Genomic DNA, 22,177 nt, shown 5'->3' with positions numbered 1-22,177 from the left:
GGGGTTTGGTGGAATGAAGGCAGCCAAAGGCGAGGCTGGGCAGGCGGGGTGGAGGAAGGACCTGGGCCTCAGCAGCAGGCGTCAAGATGCTCTGAGTTGTATGCTCTCGTTCCCATTATCCTCAAAGCTCCAGAAAGGTCTCATTAAAGTAACTCTGGTCTCAGCTGTTCCATGGGAAACCACAGAAGGCCACAGAAGAAGGGAGTAGAGGGGAAAGCAGTGTCCATCCCCACTCAGGCCAGAAAGGGGGGAGTAGCCGCTGCCAGGTTGGCCAGGGAGCTGGACTCCACCAAGGGCGACCTCACAGACGTCATCAACACAAAAGTGACAGTGTGGTGGCAGGGGAGAAAGCCAGAGCTGAAGAACCCTAAGCACTCATGGGGCAGTGCCCTGGGAAAGGCCCAGAGAAGCTGGAGGACCAACACCTGGCAGGTCCCGGGGGACGGAAGAAAGGAAGCCATCTCTAGAGTGAGCCGGAGGGGCTTCATGCTGTCATAATCTGGGATTTAGCAAGAGAAATGGATAGATCTGGAAAGCTAGATCTGAAAGATAAAACAGTCTGTCAGGACTTCCCTTCAAAGCATCTACCGCAATTTTATTTTCCACTTATTCGTGTAATCATTTAATTGTCTCTCTCCCCCCCTAGACTGTAAGGTTCATGAAGGCAGGAACAGTGCATGCTTTTGCTCACCACCATATCCCCCGCTCCTAGCTGGCACATAGTAGGTACTCAAAAAAAGGTTGGATGAATAAATAATTTAAGATTAAAATACTCTGGAGTGTTTGATTATTCTTTCTCTGTATTGTTGGCTTCTTGTTTTATTTGTTTTTGCAAAAAACACTGTGTAATCATGTGAAAGTATATTACCAAAAAGTATATTATCAAAGGAAGACATTTCCTTTTTGGAAGGAATGAGTCATCTCATAAATACGGTGCTGTGGCTTTAGCTTCTGAGTTGTAAACACTCATTTAGAAAGGCAAAATAATGTAGGTAAAAGGTAGGATGTATTTCACTGGAAATACACAGAAATACACCCAACACTGGTGATGAGAAGCGTCCAACTTGACGGTCCTAGACTCTGCACCATCCCAGGGTAACTTGGAAATCAAAAGTTAACTCTGTGCAGAGGAGCTTTAGCACGAAGTGCTTCTATGGAATTACAATTCGTTGAAAACTGACCATCCACATATGATAAGACAGCACGTACTACCTTCGGCAAACGCCACATCTGGAACACAGAGTCATTACACCAGGTACCGTGGCGTCACAAGGACACACGAGACCCACCCACCTGCCCTCTGACAGCAGAGACGAGCACCAGTCACTCTAAGATCTGAGAGTCTGGCTGCAGAACAGAAAGGCGAGGCTACTTCAGAGAGGACTGAAAAAACAGGGAGGATAAATTGGGCAGTTCAACAAATAATCCCCAGCCCCCTAGCCTGAGAAGCTTCCCCTGACCTGGGGAGAAGTTGTGAGATTAAATTTTTAGAAACATACATTTGGCATCTTTTACTTCAAGCAGCAACAGGACTGTGCTCATTTGAAAGCGGCTGTGCTACCCAGGGTCGGCAGTCCATCTGGTCCCTAACTCTCGGGGCTGCGTGGTCACAGTACTTAACGTATTCTCCTCCCAGGAAGGATTCATCCTACCACAGATGTGACAGGCGGAGCAAGGGCTCCCCACAGTCCTCAGCAGGGCTTCCTCGGCCACTGCAGTTCTGTCTCAGCATCTCTGCAGCCACCATAAAAGGCCTTACATCTCGGTTTGGATGCTGACTTCATACGAAACTCCGGATACAAGGAGTGGGGAGCGCCTCTCCTCCCCCTGGCCTCCCTCTGTTCCCCTTGAACTCGGGGTCAGACCTCTGGGGAACCGGACGCTTATCTGAGAACAGTCCAGCGGCCAGAACAAAGAGAGGACCCCCACCTCTCTCCCTGAAAGGGCTAGGAGAGGGAGCTCGGACACTCTCCATCTCGGCGTGCCGAGGCTGGGTAATTGCCAGGCTGACCCCTGGAGCCTCTTGCCCTGCTCACCTTTCACTGTAATGCACGGGACGGTATAATCATGAAATGTGCTTATTAATTTTACTCATTTGACACCGCGCTCTTCTGCCCTGAGCTAGATGTTAGGAGAAAATGATAGGGATAGATTCTGCTCCTGTCACACTCACCAAGACTTTCAGAAAACCAGACTAGCAGAGGCCACGTGCCGCCCACTAGCCACGCATCCAAGATGACCCCCAAGGTACCAGCAGAACGTTAAAGACGCAGACCGGCCGAAGAGAACAGCAAGAAGACGGGGAGGCCCATGGGCGGGTGTGAGCCCCCACGCGAGCCCTCCGGGGAGAGCAACCCTGAGCCGGTCCTCCAGGGACGGCAGCACTGAGTCCCTGCCCTGATTCATGGCTAGCTGCTTCATATCTAATTCATCAAAAGACACTTTGGCTTCTCAAATCAGGAACATTTTTACTAGCTTCCCCAAGAGTTTTATGGCACAGAGCCATATCTAATGATTCTGTTTTATGGCAAGTTATACATTCAAACAGGGCTTTGAAGTCAGGCAGCAGGTAAGACTCAAATCTTTGTCAAAAAAGATCCCCTCGTTCTTTCACTTTTAAAATGTTTATAAATGTTCAAACAGTTGGGGAAGTGATGTGGAGCATTTTAACCGGCTTCTCTTCCCTCAGCCAGGACCCAGCGCGGGCTGACCCGACATGCAGCTGCCTTTACGGCGGCGTTCTCAATGGGGGCTGACTTTGCCCGCCCACCCCCTCTGCCTGCGGACATCCGGCAATGTCTGCACACATTTTTGGTTGTCACAACTGGAGGGTTGGTGCTACTGGCATCTAGTAGATGGAGGCCAGGGATGCGGTTGAATATCCTACCATGCGCAGGATAACCCCACAACACAAAATTATCTGATTATCTGGCCCAAAATGTCAATAGTGCCAAGGTGAAGAAACCCTGCCCTAGGGCTGCTTCTGGACCAGGCACTGCATCCCTTCCACGCCTGCGACATCAGATACACCAATCTAATCACTGTGGCAGGCTTTCAATGCTATTAATGAGACGCATGTTCTTTAATTCTTATGTATTCTTGGTACGCATTTTCCATGAAAAAGAGTAAAACAATAAACAAAATGAGGAAAGGAAAATCAGACCACGTTAGAATCTTGGAATACAGGACGCAGCCTCTGTTAACTAAACCCTCCTGATGTTACCGTGCACTCTTTAAGCTCCACCCAAATAGGAATTTATCTATTCAAACAACACAATAACCCATCCCAGCCATCAGCACTGTTGAACCCCGCCACGGAAGTCTGCTGAAAAGCACGGCGAGTTCTGTGCTACACTGTGGGGTGCGTCCGGTCAGAGAACTGAACTTGGGAGGGCTCTGGCCCTGATTCACCACTCCCAAGGACTGGGAACCCGGCACTGGCCTTCTCGGAGCTCGGGGGCTGCTAATCAGCTGAGTGGAGATAAAGCTACTTGCCCTCTCAGCCTTCCAGGGGCCTGTGAGAGCGAAATGAGTCCACGGGCTGGAGACCGCTCTGTGAACTGTAAAGAGCTATACAAACGTATGGCAATACCTTTATGACATTTATACGTGTAGGACAGTCTGTGACAACCACCGAGGGTCTTTCAGACTCTTGGATCCTTTTCATGAAACATCACAACTAGAAGTGCCTTTGGAAATCAACTGATCCAACTTAATTTTACAGAAGGTGAAAATGGGCATCACAGAGGTCAAGTGACTCGGCCACGGCCAAGGCCAGGAAGCAGCCCAGATGGGGTCAGGTCTTCTGACTCCCAAACCAGGACACTCCCCACACCTTCCCATCGGTGATACTTTCCCTCCCTTTTTAAGCTCCCGGAGGGAAGAAGCACATCTTACAGACAAGGCTCAGAGAGTCTTGAACACAGGAGGTAAGCATTTGTTGAGTCAGTGAATCTTGACTTACTACATCGTAGCCCGTCGGGGCTCGGTTCCGAGAAGCCACCACCCCCACTCCCGTGATGGGATCCATCGACGTCTCTGGCAAGGATTCTGAAAGGTCCTTGACTTCAGGCATGGTGGATTGGTCCTGGTTCCGAAAAGGAAGAAGAAAGCACAAAATTCAAACTGAGGGTTTAAAGTGAATAACATAAAGTTTCAAACAGATAGAACCAGAATCCTGGGGCAAACATCCTGAGCTAAGTCCGCATACCTGAACTGGCTAAGGGAGCCCCGGCCTTACCTGACTCTTTCCTCAGGTCAAGAACTCGGATCATCTCTGGCCCCTGCTCTTCGCAAGTTAGCTTTGAAACACTGAGCTAACGTAGTGAATGAGGGCTTGCCCCGGCTTGGAGGAGGTGATTTTGACTCAAACCCAAAAGCAAACCATTCTCGACTCTCCTGTCCTGCTGCCTGACTTCTTAACACACACCAGTAGCTTCACTGAGGATAAATCAGACACGGCGTCTAACGACACTTTTCATCTCTCTCTTACAATATCCCCTTATGGAAGAGCAGACTTCCAAATCCACAGCCTCTGTTACAACCAAGGGTGGACTACTCATTAGGCAGAGCTTCGAAAACACAAAAGTGTTCTGGGCACGGAGGCAAAAGAAGGGTGTGTAGTCCAGGATCCATGACTTTGAGCAAGAAGAGGTCATGATACTGACTTGCAGAGCTGCACTGAGAAATAGCAGTCGCATAAACGGAGGCCCCGGAGAGGCCCCTGGCGCACAGTAGGCACTCCGCAAAAGCAGATTAGCCTGGCGGGCAGAGGACTGGCAGATCCCTTTGTTGTGTTTAATCCCGCAGGTCATATGGGCACTTACTCAAAGCTCAACACTAACAATGACCATAATTCTTGCTGGGCACTTGGAGAGAAAGGGAGGGGAACTGGAATTATTATTCTGCTGTTGACTGCCTCTTGATGTGACCAGAGGAGACAAGCAGAATATGGAGAGCACCGGGTCCCCGCAGCTCGAGTGGCAGTGCACCAGAAAGCAAATGAAAAAGGTAACACCTTATGTAAATGACTTTTAGTACTTTTAAAAGGACAAGCAGTGAAAAAGAGCAAGTTAAATTCCACCTCCTTCTGCAGCAATTAAATTCCACTGGCTGCAGATCTGCCAGATTTCTCAAGGCTGGTTCCCACTTCTAAAGCAAACCAAACACCCTGCCTAACTAAGCAGGCAGGAAGAGCATTCTTAATTCTCAGCCCAGAATCAGAAAAGGCAGAGGCTATTAAAAATGACTGCAGCCTCCTAAACAGGAACCATCAGAATGCTGTGTGCAAGTTACCCCCGTAATCAGCATCCTCGGAACCTACAGAAGGCTCCGGAAACAGACTCATCAATGCAAGGGAGCCAAGTCCTCAATCCAGGCTGGGAAGTGCCTGGCAGCAGCCGCAGGCTTAGCTTCTGTTTAACACAAAAGCCAAACTAAGTTACGCTTTACTTGATTATACTGAAAATAAGGTTCTAGAAGCCCAGGGCAGGGGGTAGGGTACCAGGCCAGACCACTGCATCAACTTCTGTTTTCAAATTTCATTTGCCAGGCAGGTTTATCTGCATAAAGCACAGTGCTTCACGCTTCCTGCCCACAGTAGGCATTAAATAAATACTTATTGAATAAATACACAGGTAGGCCCCCAAGAAAGAATGTTTAGCAATAAATATGTGCACCAGCCTAATCCAAAACAAAAACGGACCAAAAAGTATCTTCACGCTGGAGAATCCCATATTATTGGTAACATGAAAACAACACTGCTGCAGTTTGCAAAATAGCGATACCTGCTGTTGGTTACCAAAACGCTTTGCAATTAACAACTCATTAACAGAATGCACGAATTCTGCCAGTGCTAAAATATCACGCTGTGAATTTAATAAAGAACATGCGAGGTAAGGTTTTTTTTTTATTAAGATAGTACTGCCTCTACTATCTAAGAGAGGGAGAGGAGGCAAGCATGGGAATAAACAAGAAATATTTTATTTCTTGATGGATTCATGTCTCGGGTCACCGTATCCTCCACGAGGAACTGATGACAACGGCTCTCTTTTGCTCTGAAGCACGCTATCCAGTGCAGTGGGGTAAATTTGCTCTTAAAGAAACGGCGCTGCTCCCAGAATGCACCAGAGAGACAGCCCTGCAGCAGGTTCCAAGATGGCTGCAGGCTGCCTCCTGCTGAGGCAGACAAAGGAGCCTGCGGCCTGTGCCCCTGCGTGCATGGTCACAGCCCAGCCTGCAGGATGGGAGGATGCGCGGAGCAGAGCAACGGGCACGGAGCATCTCGGATGCACGCCTTCTTCTTGCCTTCCCCCCCAGCTGCAGTACCCTGGGGATCCAGGCAGCCTTTGTGAAATACAGACAAATGACTCCTCGCTGCGCAGGGGCCTGGGCCGGCTCTGCGGTGGAGGAAGCACCACCACCAGCAAAGGAAGCTTTTAATGAGAAACGCCCAAGATATCCATGGCAGAGGCAATCACTCAAAGCAGCTTGCCCTGAATTACATATTTTCTGACTGCAAATTACTTTTAACAGCGTCTCGACCGTCACTTCAATTGACCTTCCTAACAAAAGGCCATTTATTAACTAGCACTCCACGTTTCCCGGGCTGCATGGAGCCTCGAGCCAGAAGGGATGGCACCACCGGGTACTCAGGCGCCCAGGGTCACAGGCCAGGCCTCTGTGAGGGGGAGAAGAGGCCATTAATGTGGGCCTGCAGAGCAAATCTGCCCGGGGAGGGGAGGGTGAGAGCAGGGTGTGGAAGACCAACATCAACCTGTCTGGCAAGAGGCAAGGCAAGACTAAAACAGAAAACACCAAGGCCTGCTTGTAACAACTCTGGGTTTCATCCCCCGCAGCTCCTCAGCCAGCATCCTCCTCTATCTCAAAATCCTAACTGTACGCAAAACACACTAACACACCTCCGGGGCGTTCGTACAGCGCTTTGCAATTCTCAAAGAGCTCCTCAGGCTCCGTCTCCACTGATGCTCACACCAAACCTGGGAGGTGGCTGGGTCCTATTATCCCCATTTTGCAGGAGAAAACACATTTTGCCCGGAGTTCTCAGACATCATGCAGCTGGCAGACGGCAGAGCCGAACAAGACCTCCAGCCTCCCTCTCCAGTCCGGTCTGCTTTCCACGACACCGTGCAGAGAGAGACCAACACCCCATTGGATGCCCGATCGAGAAAGTGGCTTCGACACTAATTATATTTTAAAATGTCAGAGCTCTTCTTTCTCTAGCCATGGCCCAATAAGCGAAGCAAGGGGGAAAAAGTACAGAAAGATAAAAGTAACGTGGGATTAATTTCCCTCACACCTCAGTTTCAAGATTCAACATTTTCCTCATAAATAATTTACAACAATAAAAATGAGCTAAGGCCATGTTTGTGTAGGACGGAGGTAAATTTAGGCCTAATGAGGGAGATCCGATCACTGCACGGGAGGGAACGGTTGATGTATAGCTCGGTGCAAGCGCCACCGACAGCACACAGGGGCTCCATTACCAACTGCAAGTCACCGGGAGGAGGAGGGGGGCAATTTGGGGAAACTTCTACCATCCCAGCTATAGCCCGAAGGAGGGTCTCTACAGGGAAGCCAAAAGTTGACCCAGTACTTTAGATGACAAGATAACAGATGTTGCGATCTCTCAGAATTAGAGGATTGAGCCAGCCTGAAACTCTGTCCGTTCTCAGTAAACGCCCAGGTAAGGAAGGAGGTGGTGGAGGCTGGGAGTCACGTCTGCTCCTGGGGTGGAGGCAGTGCAGTGGCAACACTGACCTTGAGCTAGTCCTCCTAATTCAACCTTGCAGGTCATCTGGTCCCAATCCCCATCCCCATCTCTACCCGGAGTGTGCAGCCTCTGCCAGATCATTTCCAAGGCTGGGGACTGCAGAGCCACACTCCCGGCAGCTGTCCCTCTGTCTGCCCCTGAGAGGATTTCTCGGCAAGGCGGGACAGCGTGTGTGAGCATGAGTGAGAGTGTGTGTGCTGCATGGACATACTGGGGCTAGCTGAAGTCAGCTAGGGCGAGGTGCGTTGTCCACACCAGGAGGGTTTTTTTCCATGCCATGCGCAATACATACTATGCACCAGGCAAACACCTCTGGGTGGGAGAAAGCCCGCTTCCCACTTCCGCCTGCAATGCTGCAAACAGTGCCTGGGGGGCAGGGTAGGGGGGCCCAGCTCCCAGCACTCCAGCACCTCACCAACGCTGTCATCCCAGGTTCACGGAGACATGAACTTGAACTAGAAAGCCCCTTTGTACAGACAGCACACTGCTCCCTGGTAGCTGATCAAAGAATTACTACAACAGCGAGCTTAATCCCTAAAAGTCAGCAGTGCTGGGCTTAACTGATGCTGAACATTGTTTCAGAATCAAAGGCGTGCCTCCCGGCCCCAGTCTGGGAGAAAACTAAGCTACTGTATCACAGCTGAAAACTCAGGGGAACTTTGATATCATCTCTGTTTAATTTCCCGGCCCTCTGAGCCTGGGGTTTACCTCGTTTTATCAACTCCTGCACCGAAATCAAAACCCAGCTAACAGACCTCTCTCCACGGAGGCCCTTCCAGCAGCTGGCTGGGGTGTGGGCTGAGCAGTTTAAAGTGCTTTTGGGGGGCAACCACTGCAGGGGGCAGGGGACACTCCCTTCAAAGGAGGTGTAGTGGGATCCCAGACTCCACCTCCCCTGCCGGGGCAGGAATGCCCGGCTCAGAAGCAGGGCCAGCGCCACCCACCAGGGCTGAAGGCGAGACTTGCACACAACTTGCGAGGAGAGTAATTTCAAGGGGGGAGTGGGGATTTAAATTGGGCTACTGTAATTGAAATGACAAAACCAGTGGGTTGATTAAGTCCCCACAGAAGGATGAACTGGCAATCAGCTTGTTTGAAATCCAAAGTCAAGGGCACAAAAGGCAATGACTGTCTGGCCACATCTACCAGCTTGCAGGGCTGGGGAAGCAAGTGGGTAAATATTTCACTCGCCCCGGGAAACGGCACCAGAGCAGGGCCACCCCTGAGAACGGGCTGTCCCCCAGTAAAAGATGCTGCGGTGGCAGTCCGGGGCAGTTCTCTGCCCGCCTCCCAGTGGCAGTGGAGATCTGCACGAATCCATGCCCTGCTCGGTTGCCCCATGATTACCAGCACCTTTCTGCTGACAAATCTCAAGCAGGGGACAGGACACTGCCCGTCCCCACAGGAGGGAGCCCCTGGCCAGGCTTCAGCAAGGCACACCACGACACACAAACACACAAACCGGGCCACTTCCAAGCAGCAAGGTGCAGAGACCTACCTCCTCCGGAGGCTGCGAGCTAAGGCCAGGGTCCATGCAGCACCCAGGAGAGCGGCCAGCCGGCTCTCAAGGCCACCCGTGGGAGACAGCGCACAAGCTCTGTCCCCTGTGGAACCTCAGGACAGCATCCTAGCGCCTCCTGATCTTTGGTCTAGTCAGTTTACCTGGTGACCAGTCAGAAGTCAACTCACTCGGACAAATGCTGTTGAGTCCGGTCAGGTGGCCGCAGGCCACAGGCTGCCGGGAAGGCTGCTAAGACAGTGGGGAGCTAAAGCAAATATTTTTCTAAGCTCTCCTAGATCACAAAGAATTTTCCAGCTAGGGAACTAACAATGGTGAGCATTTCCTTTTCCCCAGTAAAGGTCTGTTACTTCTACAAGAAGAATCTGGTGTATAAACGCATCCAGTCAATCTGACCTACGCTTCGATTTATATTAACCATTTGATGACCAAACCTTTTCCATCAACCACGTGAGGCAGGCCTGGGGTCAGGTTGCAGCCTGTACAGTGCAGGGCTAGATCCCGGAATTCGCTCTCCAAAAATAAAGCCGGGATCAAGTTCTGCAGCACTGCTGGGGCCCAAGCCCTGCCCTTAACAGGCCCGACTGCAAAAGCAGGGAAGCTGGTGCCGGGGGAGGGGCGTTCTCCTGCACACGAGTCCCATCCAGACTTGCCCACGGTCACCGCAAATGAGCGTCATCCCTGCCCATTCCCGTCAGGTCTTGGGGCCATATTGTCCCCCCGGAGAGCAGGAAGAAGGAAGATCCCAACAGAAGGCAGAGGCCTACAAATGAAACCCCCCCAGGAGGCTCCAGGAGCAACAGCCTCTTGAAGTGCAGGGACATAAGATGAGTCACGCCCTTGACCTGATGGCCACAGCGTCTGCAGAATAAAAATGTCCACATGTCTCCTCAACACTGGGCAAATGCGCTGCCAGGCCAGGATCACTAGAACACCTGGCCTCAGGTCAGCCAGGCAGGCCCCATTACCGTCACTCCCCTCCCTGACTTTCAACAGATCCTGAGAGTTTCTTTTCATACATTTGGTCACCTAAGCATTGCACCTGTCGGCTGACAATTTCCGAAGTACCTCCAAAGACTTTTCTCCTGAGACTCAGAAGTGTGTATCTAGTGTCCTGCTAGCTATTGTCACTGGCGCGTCCTAATAATACCTCAAACCCAGCAGACCTTGCCATCCTCCCACATTCCCAGCACCTAACAGGATCTGGCACGCAACAGTCAGTCCACAAACATTTATAGAGAGCCTTTGTGCTAAGCATTGAGGGAGCGTATGCAGTGATGAAGATGGAGAATCCTACATTCTGGAGCGGAGTTCTCCAAGTCTACCACAGGAGTCACCTGGAGAATTTTAAAACAGAGATTCTTGAGCCCAGCAACACTGATTCAGTAGGTCTAGGATGGGGACCAAGAAGCTGCATTTCTAAGAAGCTGCATTTCTAACAAGCTCCAGGAGAGGGTGAAGCAGCTGGTCCCTAGTCTGAACTTTGAGTACAAGATAGTAGGTACTCACTGGGAGTTTGACGAATGAGTGACTGAATGAATGGAATGAACCTGAAGGTAATCATCCATGGAGAACAGCCTCGAAGGAGTCCTCTAGGCTCTCCCTCCCCATCACACGTCAGCCGAGAGCACCCAGTTCCTCTCCTACGACACCCTCCCCACTATTCAACACCTAGGTCACATTTCCCATTCTACCCAAACCTTCCTCAATTGCCCAGCCAACAGGTGCTGTCACTAGAATTCTAACATCCAAAGACATGGTCTCAGCACATACATTTGCATATATGCACGCGTGCACACACACGTGCATGCAGCCTTGCCTCTCAGGTTATAACACACTGTCCCTAGCAGAAAATAAGTTCTTCAAAGGTGTTATGTCCACCTCAGTGCCTAGCTCACAGTAGGTACTCAATAAATGGACTATGGGTAGATGGATGGAAGGGTGGAAGGAAGGAAGGAAGGAAGGAAGGAAGAAAGGAAGGACGAACGAATGAAGTTCTTTCCATCCTCTCAAAATTTCCTGTGTTTCATTGGTTTAAGGAGGGCATATAAAGCAGCAGAGGCAATGGTGACAGTGCACCTACCAGGCCCCCTCCAGTGAGAGCCCCACACTGGGATCACTCATGCCCCACGCAGGACAAACACCACCACTCCAGGCATGAGCCATCTGCAGAGGAAGTGTGGGGGGTGGGGGGGCTGCAGCTCTCCCAGCAGTTTCTGAAGCGAGTCTGACTCAGTCCAAGCAGGTTGACTGAGGGCCTGGCGGGGTCCATGGGTCCCCAGGCTGGCTGCACAGCCGACGCCCCTGAGGAGCTGTTAAAAACCACAGCTGCCCATTCCAACCCGGGGTTCCGATTTCCTGGGTCTGGGCTGGGGCTGAGACTGATAACACACAACCCAGGGGAAGTGCCACTGTGCTGGGTGATACGGGGACGAATAAGACACGGCCACCACCCATGGAGCCTGCAGGCTGGAGGAGATATCCCAAAAGAAAGGCACTGCAAGTGAGGGGACACTTCCTTCTGCCTGGTGAGTCAGGGAGATTGCCACTTGAGCTGGCCTCCCTGATGATGGAGGGAGCAGAGTGGGGAGGGTATTGCAGGCAGAGGACATGGCACCACCAAAGACACAGGGGTATGAACACACACGGACGGCTGGAGGAACGGCGAGAAAGCAGATGGTCTCAGAAACGGGCTTACGAAATGCTTAGACAAACAAACAAACGAGACAGTTAAAAACCTGTCTGCACTCCTCTGCTATTTCTGGGGTCTCAGCAACAAAGCAGATCTCCAGGAAGGAACACCCCAGTGGTCCGAAAGAAGAGATTCCCAAGTCTTCTGCTCATATTTCGTCTCCTGCAACTGAGCGCCTCTCAAACCAACGCCACTTCCTGCACACCCCCACGGGGCCCCCTTATGCTAGTACCTTAGCATGGGGAATGGAAGGCAAAGCAGAGGAATGGAAGGGGTGCAAGCTTTGGGGTCAGAGGGAGCCGAGCTTGAATCCCAGCTCTGACAGTAACTTCCAGCTGTGTGACCCCAGGCAAGTTAACTAAACTGGGCCTAAATTTCCATGCCCATAATGTTGGAATAATAGATACTATTGTCTCTACAGGGTTATAATGTGTATAAAGAACATGTAGAACTTGCATCAAAAGACACAATCAACAGAGTAAAAAAGGCAGTCTACGGCATGGGAGAAAATGTTTGCAAATCATGCATCTGATAAGGGCTTAAAATACAAATCTATAAATAAATCAAACTCAACAATAAAAAAATAAATAACTGGATGAAAAAACAGGCAAAGGACTTGAATAAACATTTCTCCAAAGACGATAAACCACTGGTCAAGAAGCATATGAAAAGATGCTCAACATCACTAATCATCAGGGAAATGCAAACCAAAACCACGGTGAGATATCACCTCATACCCATTAGGATGGCTACTACCGAAAAAAAAAACAAACCCAGAAAATTAGTGTTAGTGAGAATGTGGAAAAAATGGAAGCCTGGTCCACGGTTGGTGGAAATGGAAATGCAGCTGCTATGGAAAACGGTATGGTGATTCCTCAAAAAATTAAAAATAGAATTGCCATATGACCTGGCAATTCCACTTCTGGGTATAGACCCGAAAGAACTGAAAACGGGGTCTCAAAGAGATATCCGTACATTCATGTGCATAGCAGTGTTATTTGTAACAGCCAAAAGGTGGAAGCAACCCAAGTGTCTGAAGACAGAAGAATGGCTAAAGCAAAATGTGGTCGATACATACAATGGGGTATTATTCAGCCTTAAAAAGGAAGCAAGGTCTGACACATGCTACAATGTGGACGGACCTTGAAGACATTAGGCTAAGTGAAATAAGCCAGTCACAAAAAGACAAAAAAGATACGATTCCACTTATATGACGTACCTGGAGTGGTCAAATTCGCAGAAACAGAAAAAAGAACGGTGGTTGCCAGAGGCTGGGGGAGGGGGAATGGGAGCTGTCTAATGAACACAGTTGCAGTTTTGCAAGATGAAAAAGTCCCAGAGATTAGCTGCACAACAATATGAATGCACTTAACATCACCAATCTATACACTTAAAAATGATTATTTAGGATGGTAAATTTTATGTTATGTGTATTTTACAATGTAAAAAAAAAGCGTCTGCCATTGTGGTTCTCAAGTTGAGTACAACCCAAGACTCCTGCTAAACATGTAGATCCTGGGTCTTCTTCCCCAGACAGTCTGATCCAAGGTCGGAGTTTGAGGCCCTGGAATCTGCATTTTCATAAACATCCTAGGGTTACTTAGCTCCTTAAGAATTTGTTTGTTTTTCTCTTCTAAAGGACCGACGAATATTCTTTTGAACATTTTGCTTTGCTGATCAGTATCTGTTTAAAAAAAAAAAAAGCCTGTGTGTGTATATGTGCGTGTAGGACAATCTCATGTTGATGCTAGCCACAGGCCCAACAAGATGGCCCTCCGGTCCTCAGGGGAGTGTGAGCTACAGAGCTGAGTGTGCAAGCCCAGGGCTCCAGGCCCACGGGCCTCTCACATTTCAGCCTGGACAAGCTCTGCATCACGCCAGAAGCGTGTCAAGTAAACCAAACCCATGCCCACAGGATGTCCCCAACAAGGGAGGTAATGTCAAGCACACGCCGCAGTGGTTCTGCCTCCCGGGCAGCTGGGGAGAGGAGATCTGAGGCCTCACTGCAAACAGTGCAGACAACTCAGGGAAACCACAATTCCCAGGGGCAGCCCAGCGAGCGGAAGGCCAAGGAGAGCCTGTGGGGCCAGTGAAAGGTTGGCCAGGGAGGGCCTCAGAGAGAGTGAGAACAGCCTGGGGAGCGGCAGCTCATTCAACGAACCCAGGCCTCCCCTCCCACAACCCAACCAGCAAAGGACACTTTGCTCACTCAACCGCAGCCACCTAAATACAGAGTTCTCAGCCCACCACATCCAGCCACGTAGTCATTTGTTATCTTCACCATCATAATAGCACCTTTCACATTTCCCATGTTTGACTCCAACACCATCATTACTTTCTAGTGTGGCAAGGATGTCACTCTTTGAGCATGAAGGATGGAGCGCTTCCAACCTGCTCAGGCAGAGGGCCTAGGCCACCGGGATTCTGAAGCAGGCCCCCAGAAGCAGATCTGCCATGAAACTCATGGAGATTAAGCTTGGACCTCCCCCAAGCCGTTCCAAGGCCCTGAGAGGGGAGCCAGCAATGTGTTCACATGGTCCTGAGGTTTTGCAAAAAAAAAAAAAAAAACCACAAGATATTTTTGTATTCTTTTTCTTACAGCCCCTGCCACACACACCAATTGTCTAAACCACGGAGGCACAAAACCAGGATCTGCCACTGTATCCCACTTAAATTTAGTGAGAACCCTCACCTTTTGCAGTGCCACGCACGTTCACACACACGAGCTCACACGAGCTGGGCAGGTTTTATTGTTAAGCCACTTTTACAAATAAGGAAATGGGGATTCAGGAAGGTTCCAACAGGTTCTGTGACTTGCCTAGGGTCACCTGGGTTCCAAGGGGTAGACTGAGATTCAAATCTAGGCCCCAAGCCCAGTGTTCTCTCTACTCCACCATCCCTTCCCAGTTGCCCTGAGAAGAGCTAAATATTAACCACAAACAGAAAGGCACTCTAAAAAAAAAAAAAAAGCAGCAGCTACCCTTCTGATTAATCAGTTAACAAGCCCTTAATAATAGCCACTAACTTTTACTGACCACTTGCCCTGCGGCAGGCACAGAGCTAAGCACTTCTCTTGTATTTCATTGACTTCTCATCATAATCCTATGCAGTAGATGCTAGCACTAGCTTCACTCTACAGATGAGGGAACCGAGGCTCAGAAAAGTTCATTCATTGGCCCAAGAACACACAGTAAGTAGGAAAGCCAAGGCTGACGCTGAGGTCTAATTCTCAAGCCCTGGCACCTCGGCGCACTATTCCAGCCAGAGGTGGGGAAAGCCCACCAGCCAAAGGGAGGCATACATCAGGAACGTGGCCTAAAAGCCAGAAGGAAGGAGTGACAAATGCGGACTCCAGAAGATGATTCCAGGCTCAAATGAACCAGGAACTGCCATGTCAACTGCTACGCACGGGTCTTGGTAGCTAGGTCCCAGCAAAGGCTCCATCTCTCAGAGGTCCCATTTAAATATCCTGAGCATGGCACATTATCTCCAAGTCCCCAAACAATTTCCCGTGAGCAAGAAAGGTGTCGCCCGTCTTCTGTAACTAACCTGAGTACACTGAGTTTTTCAGTGGGTCTAGGCTTCCACAGAGCTTATTTCCTAACTTTTCTAAGGCTTTTCTGGTGCAGCTGATAAGATTTTCTAGCCCTGTTAAAACCAGATGAGATCCGGCCAGCTGTCGAGAAATGGACAATGAGATTATACTAAGGAGGAACCACCAGACACAAAGGCCCCCATGAGGCGCTGGCCTGCTGTCTGCTTTCCAGGCAGACATCTGAGGGGGCACTGGCTCCTGGGTGGGGGTGGGGAGCAGAGAAGGGGCAACAGCCATTTTGCCCTCCTGTGCCCTTCCTCTGTGCCCTGCTGAAGAGGCTGCTGAGCGGCAGGAACAGAAGGGTCACATCCTTAAGGGTGAGAAAGGCTGATAATTTAGGAAGAGTTATGCGTTGGTAACAACGAGGACAAAGATGCTCAGGGGTCTGTCTCTGAGGATCTGACATCCCCTGGCCCTGAGCCATGGCTCTTGTCCTAGCCCCTGCCCCTGAGCCTCACTTGTGCTGGGTCCCTTGGGGTGCTCCTTAACACACCCAACATCCTTCCAGGATGGGGACTCTGGGTCTTGGGTGCCCAGGTGGGGCACCTCACCTTGCAGACAGGTGTCTCTGCTGTCTGTCCCCAGGTCACAGCGGAGGCCGCACCCCAGATGATGCCCGAGGTTCAGGTGCACGCTCGTCTGCACCCATGTGACCACAGCGAGCTGGACCCCAGGCCGGGGGAGTCAAATAACTGTTCCCCGTATGTGCAGGTGGCCGCGGCGGCCGCACCTCTCGCTCCGACGGAGGCGGCTCTCGGGGCCCTCGTCCGCCCCGGCCCTGGGGGCGCTGCTGGCACTCGGTCCCGGAGCTCCCGCCCGCCGCAAGGCCACGCCAGGGCTGGGCCGAGGCCGCCGGGCCTGTCCCTGCGGCGGGCCGGGCACCGAGCCCGCAGGCCGCGGCGCGCCCGGCTCCGCCCGCCCGCCCGCCCGCCCCTCGGCCCGGGGCCCGCGCCAGCCCGCAGCCGGGGCAGCAGGGCCGAGCCTCCGCGGCGCCCGGCCCGCCGGCCTCACTTAACTGTTCCCCGCTGGGGCGGCGGCGGCGGCGGGTCCCGGCTCCGTCTCACGCAGAAGCAGCTTCTCATCGCCCGGGCGGCGCGGGAGGGGCCGGGCCCGGGGCCCAGGCGGCGGGGCGGGCGCCGCAGCTCGAGCGCGAGCCTCCCCGGGAGCGCGGGGCGGCGGCAGGGGCGGGGCGCGGCCTGGCGCGGCGGCGGCGACAGCGGCGGCGGCGGTCCCTGCGCGGCCGCGGCGGCGGGCCGGCTCCGGGCCTCCCGGCTCTGGCGCTGGCTCCTGGGGAGGCGCCCGGCGCCCGGGGCTGGCTCGGGCGGGAGGAGGGAGCGGGCGCCCTGGCGTCCCGAGCCCGCGCCGCCGGCCCGGCCGGCCCCCGCCTCCCCGCCGGCCTCCCCGCCGGCCTCCCCCGCGGCCCAGCCGGGTCCCCCGGGCAGGGCCCTGGCGCCGCTGACCCGGCCTCCGCGAGCCCGCGGGCGGCCCCCAGCCCGGCCTCGGAGCTCCCCGGGAGCCCCACGCCTCTGGAGCCAGGGGCACCAGTTGTCCCCTCCCCCAGGTTGGTCTCTGCCAGGGACCCGCAGCTCACTCAGCTCTCCTGGGCCTCACTGTATCCCAAACCAGTCCTTCGGCACAGCTCACATCTCTGGAAGCCCCCAGGCCTCTAGGAGCCTTGGATAACCATCTCACACACACACACACACACACACACACACACACACACACACACGAATGTTGGCCTCTTGCAGAAACACCCAGGCCACCTCAGGAGACCCCACCGCCCCCGCTGACCCGATACAAGCTTAGCCAGGCCCCAGACTCCACTGCTAATCCCAGGCCTCTCAAACTGACCCCAATCTCCTAGCAATTCTCCGCCTCCCCTTATGCTAGGCAAATGATCTACCCACAGAGGCCTAGAGCCAGGGTGATGGGGCATGCCTCAGGGAAGCATCTTGAGGGAGAGGTTTAAGCAGAAGTGCTGTCCTACAGTCCTTGGGGAAAGGCACAAGCCAAAGGATAAAATGGAGCTGGTTGAGAGGTGGGGTCCAAAGCTCGACCCTCAGCTGGAGTAGCTGGTAGGAAAGGCATGAGCAGACTGCACCCTTAACCACACGTGTCCTACACAGCCCCAGTGAGGCACCTCCAGGCAGAGGCCAGCATGCTGTTTGAAAGGATGTTTGATTTTCACACATTCTAGGCTTTTGCAAAATAGCTGTTTGATCCTGAAGAAAAGAATGCCAAGAAGAATTGGCCGTTGGGGAAAAGGTCCTGGGGCGAAGCCACAGCAAGGGTGTGCGTTCCAAGCATCTCTATCACTCAGAAATGCCACTGGTTCAGATGGCTTTACAGGCAAGTTCTGTCAAATCATTAAGGGACAGATAATCCCTATGTTATTTAAACAGTTACTCAGAAAAAAAAAAAAGGCAAAAGTTTTCCTTTTCATCTCCCAAGTTTAGCGTGACTCTGATACCAAAATCCAACAGAGATAACACCAGAGGAGACCTACAGATCAGCATAGAACACTAGTCCCTGGAGAATTTAACATGTGTTCTTTGAAAAAGAGGTTCTGCAATCAAATAACTGAGAAATAGCCATTTATAGTCTACCTTTTGGAGAATTACAGGAAGTATTAGTATATTAGGGTCACTGTGAAGTCCAGGAGTAAGGAAGCCTAATTAACTTGACATTTCCCAAACTCATCTGAGCCAGGATCACTTTTTCAAAGTTCATCAATTAATCTCTAATATGTAAATCAATGCTATAGACCAACCCACTTAAGTATATAGTAGTTGTAAAACTACTAAATAAAATTTTAGCAATTTGAATCCAACTTGATGTAAAACACATCCAAATCCACTATGATTAAGCAAGATTCATCCCAAGAGCGCAAGGATAATTCAACCTTAGGGAGTGTGTAAATTCATTGCATTGTTAAAGAAAAATAAATCACAGGATATTATCAACAGGATACACGCTTTAAAAGTATTTGGTAGGGGCTGGCCCCGTGGCCTAGTGGTTAAGTTCGTGCGCTCCGCTGCAGGCGGCCCAGTGTTTCGTTGGTTCGGATCCTGGGCGCGGACATGGCACTGCTCATCAGATCACGCTGAGGCAGCATCCCACATGCCACAGCTAGGTGGACCCACAACGAAGAATATACAACTATGTAACGGCGGGGGGCTTTGGGGAGAAAAAGGAAAAAAATAAAATCTTTAAAAAAAAAAGTATTTGGTAAACTTCAACACCAATTACTTACAAATTTTTAAAAACCTCAGTAAATTGGAAAGAAAATGTCAACTTCTTAACATGACAAAGTTTACTCATCAGAAGCCATCAACGAGCATATTTAATGGTGGAACACTAAAGGTATTCTCCTTTCAGTCAGAAACAAAACAAAGATGCCTGCTATAATGGCTACAAACTAAAGCCAATGCAATAAGATAAGAAAAGTATATAAGAAATACAAATATTGCAAAGGAAGAGACGAAATTGTCATTATTTGTTCATGATTTAAGTGCATCCCTAAAAATAAAAATTGAAGAGAATCAACTAAAAATCTTAGAGACTAGTTAGTGGTAAAATGGCTACTTATAAGCTAAACACCAAAATCAATGACTTTCTTAAATGTTAAGGGAGAAGCCTTCTTTTCTATACAGAGGGAGTTCTGTTAGAATAACACTCACGGCCTCTCTCCATCCTAGGGGAGAATGAGTGACTTTCCTATGCTCTCCGCCACATGGTAAGTGGACCTGTTTCTGGGGCAGAGAGATACTATTGTCCAGCACTGCCTGCTACTAGAGAGGTAAGTCTATGCAATTCAGGGGGAAATATGGCAAGCCTACTTGGCTACAGATCAACAGCTACATTTTCCAGCCAACTTTATCAGCAATAAAGGTAGTATTTGTATCTCCTATCTCTCTCTTCTGTGTCTATGCCTTGATTTCTTCCAAATTCAGAAGAAAGAGAGAGGTATTACTTATAGGATCCCCTAAATACAACACTAAATACTAGTGATTTCCACTTAGAAAGTATAAATTTTAAAAAAAGGAGAGATTATATGCACATTAGCAATGAATACTATAAAATATCTAGGCATAACCTTAACAAGAAGTGGCAAGGACCATAGAAAAAAACTATAAAACCTTGCTGAAGGACACAAAGGAAAAATTTAACAAATCCCTGGGCAGAAAGTCTCAATATTGCAAAGATGTCATATCCCCCCAACTCAATTGATAAATTGAGTGGAATCCAAATCAAAGAACCAATATGATTTGAGCGGTGGAGTGCTATGGAACATGACAAAGTTATTTTAAAACTTATCTTGATAAATAAATATGGGGAAATATCCAGGAAATTTTTGAAACTGAATATTTTATTATTATTATAAGAATATTACTAATAATAATGAATATAAAATACAATGCAATGTATATAAAATATAATGTAATATGATATATTGCTCTAACATAATGTAATACTTCAGGAAATAAAATTGTGGGCCACTAGTGTAAGGATATACACTTTTATTATTTGTTAAGTTCCATGTTTATAAATGCTATGTTTTTATCCACTGATCTACTTGTATATTCCTAACCCCCCACTCTAAGCCATATTATTTTGCCTAGACCACTTCAGTAACTTCCTTACTGGTCTCCTGGCTTTGCCTCCAACCAAACAATGGAAAATAGCAACCAGAGTGATCATTAAAAAGTAATAATAATAAAATGCAACAAATCGCTCTCTTGCTTAAAGCCCTCCAAATGATTTTCCATAAAATAAAATAAAATTCAAATGGCCCAGCATGACCTACAAGATCTCGTGTTGTCTGGACCTGGCCTGCCCCTCCGCAGCTGATTTCCTGTTGGATTCTTAAATATCAAAGCTGTTTCTTCCCTGAGGGATTTCACCTAGAGCACCCCTCCTCTCCATCTTTACAGGGCCTGGCCCTTCTCATCCTTAAACTGGCAGCTTACATGCTACCTCCTTGGAGGCCTTCGCTGGTCATCCATCTGAGAAGGTCCCTATTGTTTTCATACCGCATCAGTTCATTTCCTGCTTATCACTCCTCACAATTTGTAACTATTTACTATTTGTTTACCTGTTCAAGTGTCAGTCTCCCCACCGGACTAAAAGCTCCACAAGGTATCTGTTCATCAAGCATAAATGTGCCACACATACTAGCCCCTCAATAAGCATTTGCTTAGTAGATAGATGTGTCAACATTTAATATGTGCATACCCTCTGTCCATGTTTAATAATTATCCAAAGTAAACAATCAGGCAAGTGCACACAGATGCATGTTCAAGAATAATTATTTCAGTATTGCTTATAATGAGAAAATATTGGCTATATCCTAAACGTCTAGCAATAGAAGATTGAGTTGTTAAAAAAGCTGTAGTGACGTAGAAATATATCATGGTATTTTGTTAAATAAAAAAACACAGGTAATAGAACAGAATGCATTTATTCTATGAGCCCATTGATGTTATATGTATTTGTGATTATTTATATGATATGCATAAAATACTTGGAAAAATGTATGCCAAACGATAACAGTTTAGTCGTGGCTATATCCGGGGTGGGGGGATATGTCTGGGGGGCTATTTTCTGCTCTAGCATATCTAAACATATATTTTAGCATATCTTAGGAATATGGATGCAAATAACAGAACACTCACCCACAGTAGCTTGAACAAGAGGCATTTATTTTACTGGCTAGGCATCACCTACCTTCAGTCTCCGATTATGTGAGAATGAAGAGGTTAAGGACACATGTCCTTCTCTGACATCCTCAGATGGTTGTCGTTTATGTTCATGCTTGCTGCTCCATGGGCACAGGATGGCTCCTCCCGCTTCAGATGTCATGGCCTCCTCTTTCACAGCAGGGAGGGGAGTAGGGAGGAAAATCTTTCCCCAAAACTCTCCAGCAGACCTATTAAGATCCCCTGGGCCAGAAATGGGTCACATGGCCACTCCTAACTACAAGAGAGCCTACGAAATTGGCTTTGTCAATCACGGTCACCTCCTGAGGCTGGCCATATTGCCAGGCCAATAAAAATCACTGTTCCCTGGGAAAACAGTGTGGAGCTTCCTCAAAAAATTAAAAATAGAACTACCATCTGATCCAGCAATCCTACTTCTGGGTGTACATCTGAAAGAAATGAAAACAGGATCTCAAAGAGATGGCTGCACTCTCACGTTCATTGCAGCATTATTGACAATAGGCAAGACCCAGAAATAACCTAAGTGGCTATCAGTGGATGAGTGAATAAAGAAATGTGGGGTACGTATACAACGGAATATTATTCAGTCACAAAAATGAAGGAAATCCTGCCATTTGTGACAACATGGATGAACCTCTAGGGCATTATGCTAAGTGAGATAAGTCAGACAGAGAAAGACATATGCTGTATAATCTCATTTATATGTGGAATCTAAAAAGCCTGAACTCAGGGCTGGCCTGGTGGCGCAGCGGTTAAGTGCGCACATCCTGCTTCGGTGGCCTGGAGTTCACTGGTTCGGATCCTGGGTGTGGACATGGCACTGCTTGGCAAGAGCCATGCTGTGGTAGGCATCCCA

The 22,177-nt window shown here is 49.6% G+C and overlaps 1 protein-coding gene across 10 annotated transcripts in view; it reads right to left on the bottom strand.

Moving 5' to 3' along the window:
• Positions 1-21,690, bottom strand: part of MVB12B (multivesicular body subunit 12B) — a 188,956-nt gene extending 167,266 nt beyond the window's left edge. For 2 of the 10 annotated variants that reach the window (XM_070596306.1, XM_070596304.1), the window contains exons 1-2: positions 17,190-17,435; positions 3,965-4,087 (exon numbers count right to left, since the gene is read on the bottom strand). In XM_070596306.1, the coding sequence (XP_070452407.1) occupies positions 3,965-4,075 (111 nt within the window). In that variant the 5' untranslated portion in view covers positions 4,076-4,087; positions 17,190-17,435. Of the gene's footprint in view, positions 1-3,964; positions 4,088-4,240; positions 6,491-9,290; positions 9,516-16,149; positions 16,453-16,614; positions 16,777-17,189; positions 17,436-21,328 lie in introns of those variants that run through there. The other 8 variants (XM_070596305.1, XM_070596302.1, XM_008511714.2 and 5 more) reach the window with 6 other exon arrangements.
• Positions 21,691-22,177: the final 487 nt, after the last annotated feature.

The sequence above is a fragment of the Equus przewalskii genome, chromosome 26, assembly GCF_037783145.1.
Source record: "Equus przewalskii isolate Varuska chromosome 26, EquPr2, whole genome shotgun sequence".
Classification (NCBI taxonomy): domain Eukaryota; kingdom Metazoa; phylum Chordata; class Mammalia; order Perissodactyla; family Equidae; genus Equus; species Equus przewalskii.
The sequence above is the reverse complement of the archived record's forward strand: the minus strand, read 5'-3'. Positions and strand labels throughout refer to the sequence as shown.